The sequence below is a fragment of the Pteropus vampyrus genome, unplaced genomic scaffold, assembly GCF_000151845.1.
Source record: "Pteropus vampyrus isolate Shadow unplaced genomic scaffold, Pvam_2.0 Scaffold203, whole genome shotgun sequence".
Taxonomy (NCBI): domain Eukaryota; kingdom Metazoa; phylum Chordata; class Mammalia; order Chiroptera; family Pteropodidae; genus Pteropus; species Pteropus vampyrus.
In genome coordinates this window covers 1441375-1461254 of record NW_011888984.1, presented here as the reverse complement: position 1 = coordinate 1461254, position 19880 = coordinate 1441375, and the positions used below count along the sequence as shown (strand labels likewise).

The 19880-nt window shown below is 56.2% G+C and overlaps 1 protein-coding gene across 5 annotated transcripts in view; it reads left to right on the top strand.

Moving 5' to 3' along the window:
- Positions 1-19880, top strand: part of ACTN4 (actinin alpha 4) — a 69554-nt gene that overhangs the window by 40578 nt on the left and 9096 nt on the right. For 3 of the 5 annotated variants that reach the window (XR_896578.2, XM_011372266.2, XM_011372265.2), the window contains exons 2-11: positions 2013-2127; positions 2354-2473; positions 5625-5711; positions 6706-6793; positions 8509-8587; positions 9736-9817; positions 10511-10596; positions 14848-14940; positions 16360-16590; positions 17126-17273. Coding sequence is in view for 4 of the 5 variants with exons in the window: in XM_011372266.2 (XP_011370568.1) it covers positions 2013-2127; positions 2354-2473; positions 5625-5711; positions 6706-6793; positions 8509-8587; positions 9736-9817; positions 10511-10596; positions 14848-14940; positions 16360-16590; positions 17126-17273 (1129 nt within the window). In the remaining variant the exon portion in view is untranslated. Of the gene's footprint in view, positions 1-2012; positions 2128-2353; positions 2474-5624; positions 5712-6705; positions 6794-8508; positions 8588-9735; positions 9818-10510; positions 10597-11618; positions 11705-14847; positions 14941-16359; positions 16591-17125; positions 17274-19880 lie in introns of all 5 variants that reach the window. The other 2 variants (XM_023537921.1, XM_023537920.1) reach the window with 1 other exon arrangement.

Genomic DNA, 19880 nt, shown 5'->3' with positions numbered 1-19880 from the left:
CAGGCATTGTCGCCTCAATCCTCACACAGTCCACGACCTGGGTTGTGCCTTTGCTACACTACAGATGAGGAAATGGGCATTAGGAAGGCTGGGTGACTTACCCACATAAGTGATGTAACCAGCAGTCTAGCCCTGGTTTGTCTGAATTCAGAATGTGTAGGGGAAGCGTGGGAAATGGGGTAGGGAAGAATTCATACCTTTCTTAATGAGAACCTGCGTGGTGGCCAGAGCAAAGTAGCTCATAGTTGTGGGAGGCGGAGGACAATGCATAACTGTGAAGAGACCAAGACAACCATGCTGTGATGAGAGCTGCACAGAGGAGGGGACATCCAAGTCAGAACCGGGTTCGGGCAAGCAGGTTGGCTCAGGCCTCCTGGAGGAGCTTCCCTTCGGGCTGATTCTGAGGGAGGGATAGGTGCCAGCTTCGGCGAGGCAGGAGCAGACACACAGGAACGGGGCCTCTGTCTCCTGGGCCGAGGAACTCTTCTTTGTGTTAAGAGGCGGATTGGGGAGCCCTGGGCCACCAACAGTCCCCCGCCACTCCCTGCACCAACCCTTGCACTTGGGTTTGGAAGGAGACCTCATGTAGTCCCCACTGGTGAGCGTGTTAATTAGGCAGCTTCTTTGTCTGGGAGGGGCCCTGCGTTGAGTCTGAATGAGCGAGACAGTCATCAAAACACATGGTGCTTGGCCAGAGGCTCCTTGGAAGCCCCTCTCCCTTGCCCATGTGGCCCCCGCCTGTGCGCAGGTATGGAGTGCACGCTCGCGTGTTCCTGGATGTCTGCCCGCGGTGCACGCTGGCCTCTGCAGAATGAGAGAGGCGAATGGGGGCTCCAGTGAGAAATGGGCATGAGGTTTTTCCCAGACCCTGCTGCAGGAGGCTGAGTGGGCCGGTTTCCCCAGGAGTCTAGGCACGTCCACCTTAACTGATGTGACGTGCTCCCCTGGCGTTGATATAATGTGCCCCAGCCAGCGGAGGGCTGAGTGGCCAATCACCACCAGGAGGCGGGTTGCCCTGCACCTGGACAGTCCATGTTCAGGTTTGGGATTTGGGCTCATTTGTGGCCCTCTGGACTCGAAAATGCCCTTTCACCTTCCAGCACCTTTATGACCCCTGGTCCTCAGAAACTTGCTCTCAGGTACAGCTGCCTGACCCTGACCCTAGGGGATGGCAAGTGAGAGCACCGCCCGCTCACTTGCCTCGCAGCCCCTCTGAGATACATGAATATTAAGATTTAAAAGGGCAGGCATGGAATGCTCCCCAGGGCACATAGCCTGTGGGGAAACAAATTGTAGGGCAGTCACAGAGTGGAGGATCCGAGCCCCTGGTCTCAGGGCCGGTGCTTGCTGCTGGGCCATCCAGAGCTCCAAGGGAGACGAACTCGAGAGGACCTTGAATTTACAGAATTTTCTTTTCTAACTGCTTTCCTGTCCCAGGTCATCTCTGTGCCAGCAATGGGGAAATCGCTGCCTGAGCTCCTACCCAAGGGGCCGGGAGGAGGGGCCGGTGCCGGCTGGGACCCAGGGTCTGGTCTGCCCGCCGGCTGGATGAGGGCCAGCTGTGCTGTGCGTGTCCAAGAGAATGTAAGCTCCATGAGAGCAGGGTCCCTGCCTCGTGTTTCCACACTTGGGCCTGGCTCTCAGTCAGATTTGTGTGACTGAATGGACAGACGGCAGGCTGCCAGCTGTGCATGCCGGGCTCACCCAATGTTGTGGAGAGAGCACTGCTCTAGGGTGGCAGACTTGGGTTCCGGGCCGCACCCTGCTGCTTACCAACCATGTGGTTTTACAATGAGTCTGTTAACTACCCTGAGCCTCAGTTTCCTCAGATCGACTTGCCTGGGTGTATCTAGAAACAGTGTATCTTAAGGGTAGAGTCCTGGGTAGAGTCCTGGGCATGGCCCTGAGTGAGGGCACTGTAGTGGCCATGTTGTCCCAGGGCCGGGTTATGGCCCAGCCCCTTTTCTAGAAGCCCTGACAACCATGCTGACCACTCTGCTCTGCTTCCTCAGACCTTCACAGCCTGGTGCAACTCCCACCTGCGGAAGGCCGGCACGCAGATCGAGAATATTGACGAGGACTTTCGAGACGGGCTCAAGCTGATGCTCCTCCTGGAAGTCATTTCAGGTAAGGTTCCTCTTTGATGAAATACAACCCACACCTGGAACAGCAGGTCCCCGGGACATAGCCCACCCCATCTGTCCCGTCGCTGCTGGGAAGAGTGAGGCCTTTAATGGCTGCAGTGACAGTGTGTCTAAGCATGGGCCTGTCGAGGTGGGACCAAGCACTGTGGCGGCCGGTTCTGGAGAGCAGTGGGGACCCTAACGCTTCTCTTTCTCTTCCTCTTTCTCAGGGGAGCGGTTACCTAAGCCGGAGCGGGGCAAGATGAGGGTGCACAAAATCAACAACGTGAACAAAGCACTGGACTTCATCGCCAGCAAAGGAGTCAAGCTGGTCTCCATCGGGGCAGAAGGTGAGCTGGGGGGTGGAGGCTCAGCTCCTGACCTGCAGGCTCTGAGGCCCAACTTCTGCCTTCTGGAGAAAAGTTGTGTTGGTGGCAGAGCACTCGGGGTGCTTAAAGCTCCTGTGTATCATCAGCAGTGATTACAGTGACTGCCTCAATGTGATGTTGGGCCCCAAGTTCCCCTTCCCGTCTACCCACAGAATAGTCCAGTCCAAGACTGGGGACTCCAGCACCCTGATCACACAGGGCAGGATCCTTCTGCACAGGGGAGGAGTGGCTTTGAGTTGGGTCCTGGATGCCCTCACTCACCGTCCTCACACTGGGCCTGGGAGACACTGACAGACATGCATCATGGCTCCCCTCTGTGCCAGGAGCACCTTAGCCTGTAAGGCCCCGCCCAGTCTGGCATCTGTGGGTGGGAGGGGATGCAGAGAGAGAAGGCCCAGTGTCAGGGCTCTGGGCAGGGAGTGCAAGTCTAAAGGTCAGTGACCAGACTTTGCTGGCTGCATGGCTGGGAGAGTTTGGCCTCTGAGTAGATACCCAGGATCCTTCTGTGCCCCATGGGGATACTCAGGACTGTGATCCTCTACTCCAGGCCTTCCCACGAGAGCAGCAGCGTGCTGTCCCTCAGCAGGCTCTTGTCTTGGCCCACAAGCATCTTTGGAGACTGGATCAGGCCTGATGGAGCCCAGCAGCCTGGGCTCATAGCTCTGTTCATTAGTCAGAACAGCGTTTCGTATTCACCAGCATCCGTGTTGTCCCAGCTTTTAGAAAAACAAAGAAAACTAATTGCCATTAATGACAAGGCTCTGAGAGTTTGGCCAAGACTCTAGGCCAGAATGCGTGTACTGGGTTCCAAGACGCTGTCCCCTCCTGGGACCTCTCCAGAGAGGGGTGCCAAGCCTCACATGCCACAGTCGAGGTGGTTGGTGTTTGTTTAAAAGAATCAAAACTCAAAAATTCAGTCAGGCCCTGAGATTTTTTTTGTGCTTGCATGGGTCTGTCCTCCTGGCTGCACTCCAGCCTTCTGCTTCCCACAGCTGCATTTATTTTTCTCAAATACTAGCCTGTAAATACAGAAGGGGTTAGAGGAGAGACCCATGGTGGTCATCAGTTTTTGTTTGGAGAAAAACTCAGTCTAAAAATGTTTCTGTTCATGCCCAAATTGGTTTACTCCCAATCCCTGCGACCACCAGGCCTTGGGACAATGCTGGAAGGCAGCCTATTGGAGACCTCCTGAGGGCTTTGGAATATCTGAGAGCCTCAGCCCCACCTTGCCGCCATCTCCGTGTCCTACCACGTGATCTAGACAGTTGCAGGAACATGGCTTCCTTGTGGAGATTGTGAGAGGGGACAGGAGTCAGAGGCACAGCTGCAGTCTTGAGAAGCAGCTGGTGGATGTTGTGAGAGAGGCCATCTTCCTCCCTTCACAGGAGCTCTCAGCCTTCCATAACTGGCCAGGGTTGGGAGCTGTGGCCTATCCATACTCCCCCTGGCTCTGGGTGTCTGGCACTTGGGAAGAACGCAGCATAGATTGCCTTTGCCCCACACTGAGAAGGCTCTGCCTGGTTTCTTAGCTCTGGGGAAGGGCTGGCAGATACAGTGTCTTATCCCTACCTCCAGGCTACGCATATTTCCTTATCCTGAAACTAAAGCCACAAGCTGCCCTGGACCATAGCCCATGGCTCCACCACAGGGAGCTGCTTCATCCCGGCTAATAGAACCCCTACCCTTTCTTCTTTATTATGGAATGTGCTGTTGGGGAAGGTTGGGCCCTCTCCTCCGGATGACCACTATACCTCCCCTCCTTTTCAAATCAAGCCCACCCTAGAGTTTTCTGTTCTTGAAGGTCAGTGAGCAGGGTCCCTTGAAGTGTCCCTCCATTCTCCCCACTCTTTCTCCTTGCATCTGGTATGGTGAGGTGGCGGGGGCGGGGGGAGGGGAGGGTGCAGAACGCATTTAAAGGACTGCCAAGGACACGTCTGGCTGGACTCCCAGAATGAGGCCACTTGCACTTCTGTCACCCAGCAATAGACACATGGTACCCTGAGTGTTGCACAGATAACTTTTTCTGAGTTGCTGAAACTGAAGACTCTGTGGTCCAGAGCCTCCTCTCACACTCCCAGAAGTATGAGAGACTAGTTGGTTTTCGGTCACTTAAGAAAGCATGCACCTGTCAGCTGAGCCCTGTTCCCCCCATCCCCTTCCTTTAGCAACATCATATCTTAAGTACCAGGTCTGGGTACTGGGGTTGCGGTGGTAATCACGAAGGCAGACGGTGAACAAGTAAACTAATAGGTACAGGGTTCCAGCTGACAGCCGGGTGGAGAAGGCAAGGTCCTGTGGAGAGAGGCCCCAGGACGGGCGCAGGGGGCACCTTTAGTTAGACTGGTGGTCAGGGAAGCCATTTTGGAGGGGTGGCATAAGCAGAGGCTTACAGGATGGAAAGACCAGCCAGCTGAGGAAAAGGTTGAGAGATACACTTTGCGGGTGGACAAAGGTGCGAAATCCTTAAAGCAAGAAAGAGCTTGGCTTGCCCAAAGCGCACAGCTAGAAGGTGCTGGAGAGGGAGGGCAGGTCACCCAGAGCAGGCCTCGTAAGCTGGACTCCAGATCAAGGGCTTCATTTTAGGCATAGTGGGGCTCTAAGTAGGTGAGTGACACAAATCTGATGCGCTTTTTAAAGGGACCGCCCTAGCGGCTGTGTGGAGGTTTACTGCAGGAGAAGGTGCAGGAGAAAGCGAGCCTGTCAAGCTCTGGGGGAGATGACAGTGGCATGGACAAAGGTGGCAACAAAGGGTTGGAAGGAAGTGGACAGGTTCTCAACAAACAGTAGCAGAGCATGCAACGAAGGTGTCGACAGAGGGCCAAGAACAAGCCTCAAGGAGGAGCAAGCAGTCTTTTGAGCTGGGTTAGGATAATGAGCTGGCCAGGTGGGAAGAGGCCTGCCTGGCTGAGGACACACGTGTACAGAGGCTTTTGGGACAGTGCTTCCCACAGGGTTCAGAAGACACCATCTCCCGGTGAGGGTGGTGGAGGACAGGCCTAGGCAGCTTTGTGGGACAGTTGGAGCTAACTCTAGACGAGTCAGGAGGGTGGCCTGAGGGCGTCTCACTCTAGTTTGACAACCGTCTCACCCTTCTCCCCCTTGCTGCGTGCAGAGATTGTGGACGGCAATGCAAAGATGACTCTGGGGATGATCTGGACCATCATCCTCAGGTTCGCCATCCAGGATATCTCTGTGGAAGGTAAGAGCCAAGAGCCTGCTGACAGCAAAGAACTGCCTTCTCCCCACCCTGGTTCCACCCAAGTTGGAGAAAGTTAGATGAGGGTTTTGGGCATTTTGTCTTCATTCTTCGAGACTCTTCCCTGTCTCCCGGTGTCACTCACAGGGCCTGGTGCTGCTCAGGAGTGGTTAGTGGAAATGGCGGCCCAGGCTGCAGGTGAAGGAGGTCCCCCTCGTGGCCGCCCAGCTGTGGTACCCATCCAGGGTCCTTAGCTCTCACAGCCTCCATCTTGGTGCACCCTCACACTGCCCTCGTCAAGACGGCATGATCGGCCCCATTTTAGTCAAGGAACTTGCGTTGCAGAGCACGCTAGTGACAGAGTCAGGCCTTATCTGGTTCTCCTGAGCGTCAGCGCCTACACCGCCACCTTTAGACCTTTGCCTCCATGGACCTGGGGTCAGTGCAAGCCACCCAGGAATGAGCTGCTTCACTTCCTACAAGTACCTGGGTACAGCACAGGATGAGAAAAGCCACCTGGGCTAGTGTGTGGAGGGGGCCTCTGGCAACAGGCCACAGAGGTGACCAGGACACATATGTTCCCTGCCCCCATAGCATGTCTACTCTGTTAAAGGCAGCGGAGCCTAGGCCCCTTGGCTGACTCTTTACTCTGTTCAGAAGCGGCCAAGGCCAGCATTAAAGGCTTGTTGGACGTTACATTCTGGCAGTTAAAGCCACAGGCTTTGTGGTCAGAAACATGGCACAGGTTTAGGCCCTAACAGTGTCCTCTCACTGCCACTTCCTGGAGTGACCCCGGCAGTGACTTCATGAGGCCATGATTGCGATCAGCGTTTAGGCTCAGCAGAGGCCTGCCCGTGTCTGGAATGGGAGAGACAGTCACTGCTGTTGCTGTCTTGTCTGGTGCCCTCTGCCCCAAGTTCTGCCCGAACCAAAAGGATGGGCTGGGTCCCGAAGGTTTCATCGGAGCCCGTGCTCACTGTCCACGTGTGTTTTGCAGAGACCTCTGCCAAGGAAGGACTCCTGCTCTGGTGCCAGAGAAAAACGGCGCCATACAAGAACGTCAACGTTCAGAACTTCCACATCAGGTGGGCGCCGGCCAGAGCCCCAGCCCAGCTCGTCCCCTCCCCGCTCCCCTGCGGCGCTGTCCTCCCACCTGCCCTCTTCCTGTGTTGTTGTCATGGTCTCTGAGATGCCAGCCCTCAAGGAATCCCTCTCCCTGCCACTGGCCCCTGGGAGCCGTTGTAAGGTCCCTGCGTCCTCTCTCGGGGGGAGGAGGTGGTGGCAGCGGCAGTTGCCTGGCTGTCCTGGGCTCAAGGCTTCAAGGCCTGGCTCTCCAGCAGGCCTTACATCTTCCTCCTCCCCAAGCACAGTGACTCTCAGAGGCAATAACAGAGCTCTTCCTTTGTTTTGACCTCAAGAAGGACGTCTCCTTAGAGTCGCTAGTGAATTGAGTGTTGGGGAAGATGTGCTCTGTCCGCTGTGAGGAACAAGACTCAGCCCTGCTGTGACACTACACTCAGGCGAGAGGAAGATGAGATGTGTCACTGGGACACAGACGAGCGTGGTCAGTGCCACATGAGACCCAAGTGTGGCAGGAGGCATTGTGCCCTAATGGTTAGGAGCGAGGATTTAGGGGTGGCCCTGAGGTCAGATCTGGCTTGGCCCTACAACTTCACTCCTCTGAGCCTCTAGTGTCCTCTTAGGGTGGACGAGCTATGGAGGGGCACACATAGGAATGAAGAATGGGGCCTCACGGCGTCCACAGAAGTTCTCTGTATCCCTGGGCTGGATGTTGGGGACTTTCCCATTGTGCCCTGCCATTGATAGCACATGGTCCCTCCCTTGAGCTCCTGCCACCAACTGGCTGGTCCTCTGTGCACTTCTTGTTCATTTATTTATTCAATTGATAACTATCCATGCAGTGCCTACTACATGCCAAAGGTGAGGATACAGCAGCAGCAAAATGGATCCTCATCCTTGGAAAGTTACTCTACAGCAGAGGGGACAAATAATTGACAAAGGTTCAAATAAACTAATAACATAATTTCAGGTAATGAGAAGTGCTATACAAAGACCATCAAATAGGTGAGGTGATAGAAAGTAACCTGGAGAGTACCTCGGTCAAGAGTGGCCTTCCTAAGGAGGTGACATTAAGCTTGACCCCAGAAGGAACCAGCCCTTAGAAGATCTCAGGGAGGAAAACGTGACTAGTCTAGCTTGTGACGAGCTGTCATTTTGCTCTGAACAGAGACTCTCATGCCAAACCACACCACATCCTGGTATTTAGCCAGCCCGTGGGTCAGGTCAGCCAAGGTACTAAGGTCACACTGCACTGGCGCTGGCCTTCCGTGGTGGGCCATCTCCCCTCAGTGGGCTTGTCCAGTTCAGTGAAGCTTTGCGTGAACAGTGCTCTGCAGGGCACGGTGCTCCCAGTAGCTAGCAGACAAAGGACTTCTCGTATGTCGGGCACTGGTCTAGGTGTTTCCATATTGACATATTTAATCCTCATGACAGCCCTGTGAAGTAGGTACCGTTTTATAGATGTGGAAACTGAGGGAGCACATCACAGGACTTGCTCACTGTCACCCTGACAGTAAGTGGAAGAGCCAGGATCTGATTGCAGGTCTCCCAGCTCCAGCAGTCATCTCAGCCACCCTGCCATACCGTCTCCCTGCAGTGCCTGGCACATCCCCTAAACTGCTTCAGTAAACAGGCATAAATTATTGCCCGTGGTGCCCAGGGTCTTCCCGCACTCCCATCATGATGACTGGCCTCATAATCTTTGCCTCTCTACCTCCAGCTGGAAGGACGGTCTTGCCTTCAATGCTCTGATCCACCGGCACCGGCCCGAGCTGATCGAGTATGACAAGCTAAGGAAGGTATGCGTCTCATGCTCCCCTCAATGGCCCACAGACACCCTGAGTCTGACCTTAACTTGGGTGACAGCCCCCAAGTCCGTCCATGGCTGGCCTCCAAAACTGGAGTCTGCTCTAATGGGCAGGCTGGAGGAGCTTGTGCCAACTGTCACCAGACCCCTGGTTCAGTTCTCGCCTTTCTTGCTCCCTTTGGAGACTGTCCCCTTCTTCCACTGGGCATTGCGAGCTGGCTAGCCATGCCTTCCAGTTCCCCATCCCTAATTTGCTCAGATTCCGGAAGCGTTCCTTCTCTGCCCTTGAGAAGGAAGGGTAAGGAATTCCAAACCACCGCCGCTGGCAAACATTTCCCAGGCAGGGCCCTGGTCTGAGTTGCCTGTACAAAGCTTGTGACCCTGAAATGCTCAGGCCCTGCCTTCTAGGAGCTCCCAGCCTGTGGAGGAGGCAGGACAGTGTCAGAGCAAGCCAGCCAGACGAGGCCATGCACCGGTGAATGGGGTGATGAAGGGCTAGGGCCAGACAGTTCTGCAGAGAAAGGGTAGTGCACCTGGGCTGGCATGATCGGAAGGGCCACTGGAGGAGGGCGCAGCCTAGACCAGGGAGAGGGCATTCCGGGTGGGGGAGGCAGGGCCTCACCGAATCTGCTCAAGCCACAGTGAATGACGGAATTGGGCTCTACCTGGCAAGCAGCGAAGGCTGATGAGGGCGAGTCCCAGTGAAGTGGGGGGCAGCAGGAAGGAATGGCTTGGGGAGGTTGGAATGTGGAGACGCTCAGTTCGCTCCCCACCCGCCTCCACCTCCCTCCACCCCCAGTGCTGTCTCAGGTCTGGACCACACTTTCCAGGCTTCAGAACAGGGTGCTTAATCTGGGGTCAGTGGATAGTTGGAAATTGTAAGAAAAAAACACACCTGCATTTTTTGTGGAGAAAAGGCTCCTGGGTTACGTCACCAGGATCTCTAGAGGTGTTCCTTTGGGTTGGAATTGACTTTTTCCAGGTGTCCCTGCTCCCCACAGTAGCACAGGTGGCTGAGAACTGCCTCAAGGATGCTTTCCAGTCCTACTCCTTCCCCAACCCAGGCCAGCCCTGGTGCCCTTCTGCTTCTGCATCCTGCCGCTGATGGAGCTCCCCCTTCCCTCACCTCTCTCCTCCTAGGACGACCCAGTCACCAACCTGAACAATGCCTTCGAAGTGGCTGAGAAATACCTGGACATCCCCAAAATGTTGGATGCAGAGGGTAAGTGCGTCCCTCTTGTTCACTCAACAGCTCGTTTTGTGAGTACAGTAACTTCAGAGAGCTGGCGGAGCCAGCAAGAGTGGCTTAAAGAATCCGAGTAAACTGGGGACAGGCCCTGAGCGGGCTGGACATGCTCAGGGATGGAGCAGGGTGAAGAGTTGGGGGGGAGGGGGGCGTGGTTGAGGAGGACCCCTGCCTGACCCAGTCCCACCCCTCCCTTCATGGGGATCAGCGAGGTGGCCAGGGAGGGCCGACTCTTGCGAATAAGCAAGGTCTCTACCTGCCCTTCCTGCCGCGGACTCTGAGTCCAGAGCCCACCAAAGTGAAGTGTTTTGTTTTTTCCTTTTCCGGTTCGGCTCCGTTTCCCAGCCATGCACCACCCCCATCCAAGACCTATGCCTCTGGCCTCTGGTGGCTCTTGAGGTTCAACTGTCCAGCAGCCCCTTGAGGCCATTCTCAGAGAGAGGAAGTGGCCTCGTTTTAATTCAGTTCCCACAGCCTTGGCTTTCCCAGAGACCATAGGGGATGGAGGGGCCGAGGGTGATGTTGAGCCCACCAGAGTCACCAGGGATCACTGAATCAGCTCTCAGGGTCCTCCCGGGATGGCGGTGGCCTTGGGAGCCTTTGGATCACAGAGAGTGGCCCCCCCACCACCCCAACTTGGGCAGTTTAACCCTTGTCGTTCACTTGCAGACATCGTGAACACGGCCCGGCCCGACGAGAAGGCCATAATGACCTATGTGTCCAGCTTCTACCATGCCTTTTCGGGAGCGCAGAAGGTACCGGGCAGGGCCAGGCAGGCCCACCTTGCCGCCACTGCCCAATGCCACCGCTGCCTCTCGCCTCCCATGCTCACCTCATTTCTCTTGCAGACGGCAGTGGCCTCTTTCTGACTGGAAGCCACCCCTCTCCTGACTCCTTGGCAATGCTGCCCATTTAGTCTTTGCTCACACCGTCTATTGAGTGCTCGGTCTGTGCTGGGCTCTGTTCTAGGCACTGAGTGCGTAGCAGTGACTGAGTCAGGCAAGGTTCCTGCTCTCATGGAGATTACATTCTAGTGGGTGAGGCAGACCACAGGCCTGTCTACAGATGGGGTCATGTGGCGATGAACACAGTAGAGAACATGGGACAGGATAGTGGGATAGAGATGCCTGAGGGCCGCTTTAGCGGGGCAGTCAGGAAGCCTCTGAAAGGCGACATGAGCGGACTTTTGGAGTGATAAACAGAAGCTGTCATGTGAAGAGCTGTGGAAGAGCATTCCAAGCAGAGGTTAGAGCAAGTGCAAAGGCCCTGAGGCAGAAATAAGCTTGGCTTATTAAAAGAATGGCTGGAGCGGAGTAAGTAAGAAGAGGAGAGTTGAAAAACAAGGTAGGAGGAGGTGATAGGGCCAGGCCGTGAAGACCACTGTGGTCTGGGATCCAGGTTTTATTCTAGGGCCCCAGGAGACCATTAGACGATTTATGCTAAGGACGTAGGTGGTCGTGCAAGATGTGATCTTACATTTTCAGAAAGATCAGTTAGAGTTTGACCCCTCCAGCCCCAAACCAAGCTTCCTTTGTAGAGCTGATGCCTAGTGTCACAAACCCAGGCCTGGTTAGGAGAGGAATCCACCTATTCGGATCCCTTTCCCCTCTTCAAAACCTCAGCAAGATGGGCCTGTACAACTGGAACTGGGGTTTGGCTTCCAGTCCAGAGCAAGCGCTATTTCTCCCGCATGAGCCTAGGGCCTGGCCCCAGCTGCCCTCCCTGCATCTTTCACTCTCTCTTGCCTCTCTCTCTCTCTCTTTCTCTCTCTGCGCAGATATTGTAGGCACTCTGAGGCCAGATGAGAAAGCCATCATGACTTACGTGTCCTGCTTCTACCACGCTTTCTCGGGGGCTCAAAAGGTGAGCTGGGCAGGAGCACCCCTGTTACCGAGGCCTGCCCTTGCCATCCTTCTCGCGTCCCCACCACCCATCTTTGTTTGGGATCCAGGCCAGACCAAGGGCCGCTGCAGGCGGGTTTCCTGTGACCATGGGCTTCAGTGCCACCACTGAGCCAGTGCTGGTCCAGTGCTGACACGCCACAGATGTTCTCTCTGTGAATACAGCCTAACCCGTGAGGTGGGTGGTGGCAACCCAGTTTCTCAGGGCAGTTGAGTCCCAGCATCACAGCTGAGCAGCAGAGCTGCAGCTTGGGCCTGTTCTCAACCGCTCCGCTGCCCCGCCCGTCTCTTCCCGTGGTCCTCACTGGACCACTTGCATGCTGCACGGGCTGTGCCCTTTCTCCAGCAACACTGGCTCTTCTAGCCCTCTCTGCAGCCTCTGCCCCTCCCAAATGGCCCAGGAAAGGACCGGCCTGAGCAGGTTAGACTTCTCTTCTCTCAGCTTGTTTTTGCTGGCCCAACTCTCCTGACCCCTATCCCCAGCAGCCCTGCTGACACAGGCAGAGCAGTCAGAAGTGTGTTCCCCGTGGCGGCTCTCCCTGAGCCTGGCCGACCTCACACTGCCCCTGCTGCACCTGTCCAGGACCCTCTGCTTCCATGGGAGGACATGCAGCTGCCTCTGAGGAGAGAGGCCTGCACAGAGGCCTCGGCACCTTTGTCTCCACTGCTTGCCTCCTGGTCTCTGGTCTTGGGCAGCAGGGCAGCCCTAGCGACCTAAGTTTTTGTCACTAGTTAGCAAGTGGTTAGGGAGGAGAAGAAACTAGCTAGGTACTCCTCTAAGGACTTCAAGCTCAGGCCCTTAGTCCCTGACACACCCCTTACAGGGTGGGGTGGGTGCTGTTAGCCAGTTTAAAAGAGGAGGACGTTGAGTTTCAGGGTGGTGGGAGCCACCCCAAGAGTCATAGGACAGGAGCTGTGTCTGCTGCCTCTGTGGGCCACCTTCTTCAGAGCCCAGGTCAGCAGGTGCCTCTCTGCGGGCAGTGTGCCCTGCCCTGACACCACTTAATGGTGTGACCGCAGATCAGTCACTTCACCTCAGTTTCCCCATTTGTCAAGTGGGGTTTATACTGGACCTGTCTCACAGGATTGTTCTGAGGAAATGAGCTCATGCAGGTAGAAGGCCTAGGACCATGCCTGGCCCTGTCAGGGCTCCACATGTGGTCAGGTAGTCAGAGCAGCCTCGCCCTTGCCCGCCCTGATTCTTCACAGCCCAGGCCAGAACCCTGTTTCATAGCCTCCCGCCACCTTCCCAGCATGCAGTTGGAGCTTGTGTTTGGAGTGTTTGCTTGAGGGCACAGACAGGGAGAGTGGGCGGGGGTGAGCAGAGACAGAAGATTCCTTTCCACAGATCCCTACTGACAGCACACGTGTGGACCCCAGACCAGCCTCCCTGCCTTCCACATTGCCCTGGCAAGAGTGCTTTCTTTCTTTTCTGCCCACCTGCGCTCCTGTGCTTAGCGCTGAGCTCCATGTGATGGGGGTCAGGAGGCCTGGAGGGATCTGTGGGAGCGGACACTGGCAGGAAGGCCCAGGTCAGAGCATTTGCAGGTTTTGAGGTGGCCAGAGCCCTCTTGGGAGGAAACGAAGGCAAGGCCCCTAGGCAGTGCAAGGTCTGTGCTTCGCCAGCTCCAGTCTGGCCTCCCCCAGCCTGTATCCGCGGCTCAGGCCAGCCTTAGGGTCTTCTTATTACTGCTGCTGTCTTTCCCCCAGAGACTCAAGCCCATCTCTTAAAAGAGTGCTCCCTGGGGCTTGTTTTCTTCTATAAATGCAAGGTGAACCCCAGGCCTGGCACAAGTATGCCTATTCTCATCTAATAGTTTCTCGTCACTAAAGCATTTGTTCCTCGTTCACTCATTCATTCATCAACCCCGAGTGCCTAAAACACACCAAGTCCTGAGCTGAGTTCCAGGAATTTATCAGTGAAATAAAACACTTCTGCCCGGCAGCCGGTGGCTTCGTGGGTCTGCATAGGAGAGTGGGTTTCAGCCAGGGATACCATTGTCTCTTCCAAATTAGGGGTCAGGACTAACCTCCACAGCTTCCCCTCAAGCTGCAACCTTGGCTCTGCTTCCTGCACCCCCTTGGGGCCGGGTGTTCACTGGCCAAGGCCCTCAAAGGAATACTGCCGGGGCCATTGGCATGTGTCCTGCAGCATGATGCAGGGTGTGTGTGTGTCTGTGTATGCGTGCACACCAACCTTGGCTGGTCCCCCACTCACCTCCCCACCTGCCTGTCCCAGAAGCTGTGTGTGAACGGGAGAGGCAGGGCGTCAGTGCCTGCAGCTACCTGGGTCTGGAGCCATCCCCAAGCCTCTCTTTTCCTTCCCCACCACTCTGTAGACCCTCCTCACTATTTCTGTTCCTGTTCTGTTGCCGTTTCAACTCTTCCTCTTGGACCCTTTCTGTGATTCCTGAAAGGTACCTGGTCTTCCTCTCTCTGTGTGGCACCCCTCACCCTCCTCCACTCTGCACATTCCTCCCCAGCAGGACAAGGCAGGACACTGTCCTGTAGTTTGGGGCAGAGACTAGTCCCTGTTTCCCGTGGGCCCTGCTCTTTGGAGCCCTAGCCTCATTCTGCCCAGCGAGCTGTCAAGCCCCTCCACAGGGAAGAATAGGAAGTGTCCCAGCTTGCTCTGCCTATGCCCCAACCACCAGGCTTCTCCGGGGACACCAGCATTTCCTCCCTCTGCCTGCCCCACAGCTCTGGTGCTCCACCTCCCTGCAGCCTACCTTACCACCCAAGGCTTGGCCTGCTGGAGGACCCCACCCAACCCTCCTCTTGGTGGGCCACTAGTCTGTTAATTCATTTTCTCCACCGCGGGAGGGCTCCCCAACCCCACCTCAGCACCTCCAGGGGCCAGGCCCAGATAGCCTAGGGGCCTGGCTATCTGGGCAGGAGCCTGAGCAGTGAGCGGTGGGGATATGGCAAGGGCTGTCGGAACACAGGCACACAGGGCGCCATCTCACTGGAGCTACGCTTCCTCTCCATCCCTCCTCGGGGACTTCTGTGTGGGCCATGGATGAGCCAGCTTTCACGGGACATGCCTGTCAGGAGGGAGGGTTACTGGCCCCCAGGCAGCCCTAACTGTAACTTTCCCCGCCCCAGGCTGAGACTGCAGCCAACCGGATCTGCAAGGTGCTGGCTGTCAATCAGGAGAATGAACACCTGATGGAAGATTATGAGAGGCTGGCCAGTGACGTAAGTGCACCACTCACCCCCAGCCCCGGTGACCCCGCCGGGGCTGAAAGCTCTGGTCACCTTTGTTACCCTTGGCCAAAGGTCTGTGGCTCTTGCAGAAAGGGAGAGCAGATACGGCAGTGAGATTTTCTAGAAAAGATGGTAAGGTTACAGACTGGAGTTTGTCCAAGCCAGTATATGACCTTTTGGGTTAGTTTCACAAGGCTAAGGGTCAAACTGGTATGTCACCATGCTAGCTGGCTTCTGGGGTCTGCCCTTTCCACAGTAGCCCTGTGAGGCGGAAGTATGTGTCACCCCCATTTCCAGGTGAGGAAACTGAGGCCCAGGAAGGTCAGGCACAGGTCCACTTTCCCACAGCTGGTAGGGCAGAGAGTGGGGCTCAAACCCAGGCACCCCCGCCCCAGAGCCCAGCGCGAAACGCCTGCTGGGAATGTGGGTGTTCAGCACATCACAGCTCTTCTGGATCCTCTCAAAAGTTTTCATACTAAAAAAAATAAAAACATTTAAGTTCCCAAAGGGTAGTAATTCAACTGCTCTTCCAGACAGTGGTTCCCAGACTCTGAGATTTCATGGACCAGGAAAGCTTGGAAAAGTCTTTAGCAGCCAACTTAACGGTGACCAGCTTTTTATTTTGCCGAGTTAAGGGGGTATTTAAAAAGAAAAGGCTGCCATCTGTTACCACCACCATTATTTCTAACACCAAGGAAAGGTTAAACATTTATATATCTTAGAATCCTAGTCCTTCCCAAGAAAGGGCAGTTGGCACCATTTATCAAGATGGAGACACACAAGGAAACCCTTGTCCTTGGTTTTCTCATTTTACCAGAGGTTGTCACTGTACCAGAGGAGAGCGTTTCTGCTCTCCTGGGATTGTCCTAGAATGTTTAGTTTGCTTGTTCGTACCTTGTCCTCACCCCATCAAAGACATGAGTAGCTGATAAAAACATGTCACCTTCTTTTCCAGACTTCCTAGTTTTTTAATGTCCCAGGCCCTGAGCGTGGTGCTGGCTGCCCCCTAGTGAGCCAGGCACTGACAGTGAACATGGAAGCAGTGAGACTCGCAGATAGTGCTCCGCTCAGTGGCGATGGTGGCAGTGGGGCCACGTGGTGGGGCGTGATGGGGGAGACCCCCCAAGGAGGGCCCCTGCTTACATCTGAGGAAAAGGAAGACCGAGAGCAAAAGCACGAACAGGAAGTAACCAGAGAACAGCACAGTGGTTCTAAGGGGCACATGTTCCCAGAATTCCCTGCTGTGGGATCCCAATAGGAATCGTGGAGAAGTTGGGCTGGGGAGCAGGGGTGATCCCCAATATGGGACCCTCAAAGATCCAAATCCCGTGGGCACATGAATTGGGAGTGGCCCTGTCGGCACTCTGAGAGCCCCCTGCAAAGGCCACGTGGCTTTTTGTGGGCCCGCAGCTCCTGGAGTGGATCCGGCGCACCATCCCCTGGCTGGAAGATCGCGTGCCCCAAAAGACCATTCAAGAGATGCAGCAAAAGCTGGAGGACTTCCGTGACTACCGGCGTGTCCACAAGCCTCCCAAGGTGCAGGAGAAATGCCAGCTGGAGATCAACTTCAACACGCTGCAGACCAAGCTTCGCCTCAGCAACCGACCCGCCTTCATGCCCTCTGAGGGCAGGATGGTCTCGGTGAGGGCCGGGCTCTGGAGCCCAAGCGGTCAGGGCCCAGGAGGCGCAGCCTAGCTCCTGAGCCCAGCCTGCCACCTGTGGGGCTGCAGAGTCTCCAGACTTCCCCTGGACTTATTATTGGCCAGCATAGTCTTTCTTAACTAAAGTGCACAGCCTTTGGGGTACAGAGGTTGGGTGGGGATACAGTTGACACTTTACCACCATCTCCCTATCATTCCCTACAGTTTCACACCCATCCTCAAACCACAGATAGTTTGTGTGGAAGTATTTGAATTTGGAACCCTAGATAGCCATGCCTCTCAGGGAGGGACAATATGCCCCTTGTACACATTCATTCTTTCACTTAATTCAAAGAACTTACTTTCATCTGCTACGTGCTGGGCCCTCTCTGGGCACAAGGATATAGCAAAGCGGGGGTAGATGTGATCCAGCCCATTTCTGCTGCCTTCCCATCAGTGTTCCTCAGGGAGGCATCATCCCACTGGGTACCCCAGCCCCTGGGATAGCCTTGCCCTCTCATCCCCTCCCACTGCAGGACATCAACAACTGCTGGCAGCACCTGGAGCAGGCCGAGAAGGGCTACGAGGAATGGCTGCTGAATGAGATTCGCAGGCTGGAGCGGCTCGACCACCTGGCAGAGAAGTTCCGGCAGAAGGCCTCCATCCATGAGGCCTGGACTGATGGTATGTCCTCTCAGCTCTTTTGTTCCGTTCCTGTCCCTCAGAAGCACACGCACGTGTGCACACACACATACCACACGACTTCCCCTTTCCTGCTGCTCGGGGGCACGCATGTCAGAAATGCTGCTCTAGGTTTATCCAACCCCAGGCAGCAAGAAGCAGTTTGAGGCCTGGTCCTCCTGTTGCCTCTGCTCTGGCCTCAGTGATTACTTACAAGGGGGCCCTTCCTGAGTCAGCAGAGACCGGCCATCCAGGAATGCAGCTGAGCCCCATCCAGGTCTATCAGGAAGTGACCCCTGTCCCCGTCCGCAGTGCCATGTCTCCCACACCAGGGTGGGGTGGGGGGCGGGCTCTCCCACCCAGCAGCCTGCATACAGACAGCCTGCCTTCCCCCTTCCACACCGTCTGTGACGGGGGCCTCACCCTGAGGAGCCCCGCTGCTGGGTGGGCCTGGGCTCCTGAGCACAGTCCTGAAAGACAAGGTGCAGAGCCTCCTTCCTAGGGGCCTGGCCCTCTGTGGGATGGCTTCCCCAGAAGGGCAGCGGTGCCTCCTGCATCTCGGCAGCCCCGCAGCTGCCTGTTCCCTTGGCTTGGGATGTGGAATCCCATCACGTCCCTGGCCCTGGGTCAGGACCCACACCATGGGTGGGATTCCAGATACGAGGGGCCCGAAAGCCTCCGGAAACGGCCAGTGCCTGGGAAAGCCAAGCCACCTCACAGGCCTCCCGCTGCCCCCGCGCCCCGCCACTTCCTTCCCAACTCTGTCTCTACCCTCCTGCTACCAGTCTGCCCAGCTGATTTCACACTTTCTTGCATTGCTCAGGGTGGTTTTTATCCTTTCCACACCCACATTTCACCGTGAGATCCTCACTCAGCCTCTGGGGGATTCTCCAGTGCCCCCCTGCCAGCTATTTGTCAGGCCGCCCCACCGCTGGCCAGATGCTGAGACCTACCCAGATGCCGCACCCCTGCTAGCATGGGAACACACAGCTCTGTGTGAACTGCAGACCTGGGCCCATGTCACCGTGTCCCTGGCTGCAGCCCCACTAACGCCCTCCTCACAGTAGCTCAGGCCGGCTGTTCTCCAGCAGCAGCTGCCAGATCCAGGGCCGCCTCTAACACAGCCTCTGTCAGGATTAGAATGCGGGGGGAGAAGCCGGGAGGTGAGGCAAGGAAGAGGCCTGGGCCAGGGATGCCTTACAGAAATGGTGCCCGTGGCTTCACTTCCCACCAGGAGGCGGCGGTGTTGGCATTTACTTCATTTGTTCCTTCATTCATTCCACAAACACCTCTTGAACCTCTTCCCTGTACACAGACAGTATTTTCCCAGGTGGGTAAGGTCCCTGCCCAGGGACCTCCCAGGCCATCAGAGTTTGGCATTTCTCGCATCGGAGGGCCCTTGTGCACTTAAGTGGATTCATAGCACCTGTGTCCTATGCTTTGACTACACCTTTCCCCGTCACTGTCATGGCTCCACAGGCTCTGGGCATCACCCTCTGCATTTCCCTCTGGGGTCTCCCAGCCTGTGTTATCAGCATTTCCGTCGTTTGCCTGGAGCTCTAGGAAGCCCTGGGAAGGTGGTCTTCTGGGGTCTGAGGGTGGGGGTGCGATGGCCCCCTTGAAGCTCCTTCCTTGGAATTGCTCCGGCTGGCCTTCATGTGAAAGTATTTAGAAGTCGGCCCAACCTTGCTCCAGGGCGGCCTCCACACGTCCCTGCCCCACCCATGCCTCACCCAGCCTCCTCCAAGCAGGTGCGCAGGCGCGCTTTGGCATTTGGTTCTGCGACTGAGTCAGCTCGGAGCCCCCAGGCAGGCCTGCTCACTCATTCGGAAGACCTGAAGCCTCTGTAAAACCAATGCAAAACAGGTGGACAGACCAGCCTCCTGGCTTCTTACCATCCCCCACGGCCTTCAGGGCTGCGGGTCCATGTGGATGCTTCTCAGATGGTCTTGGGTCATCTGGGAAAAAAACGGAAACGAGCCTTGCACCACTTCTGTGACTGCCCTGAGGCCCGTGTCCAGGGTGCCTGTGGCCCCCTCCTCCCAGCGCCCCTTGCCAGCCCTTGTGGGGACGCTGCTGAGGCAGAGGAGTGGTAACATGCTATTTTAGGTTCCCGCCCTTGGGAGGAGGGAATTGCAAGCTTGCCTTTGTGGCTGAGCCTCCTACCCCAGGGCCAGCGGGGCAGGGCCAGCGGGGCAGGGCCAGCCGAGTCAGTCTCCCAAGCCGCTGTCTCCTGCCTGCCAGTGCCCAGCCCTGTCCTTGGGGTGACTGGCTCTGTGCCTACCCTTCTCAAACACCACCTCACAGAGACTGTGGGCTAGGTGCTAGTGTTGGCCCCATTTCACAGATGAGGGAACAGGCCAGGAGAGACTGCGCCACCCCACTGCACTGGGAGGGCAGCTATTGCTTTGACCACAAGCCTGCGGGAGGGGGAGGGGAGTCTCTGAGCTGCCATTCCAGGGGCAGCCCGAGGTGGCTTTACCTGAAGTAGCATTCCTTCCCAGGCTGGCTTTTTCCCTCATTTCTGCACTACCTTACTATGCTTACAGGGCTGACTTGAGCTTCTGGCCTGGGGCATGTAATTAGGCAGGCTCCAGAACTAATAACAGT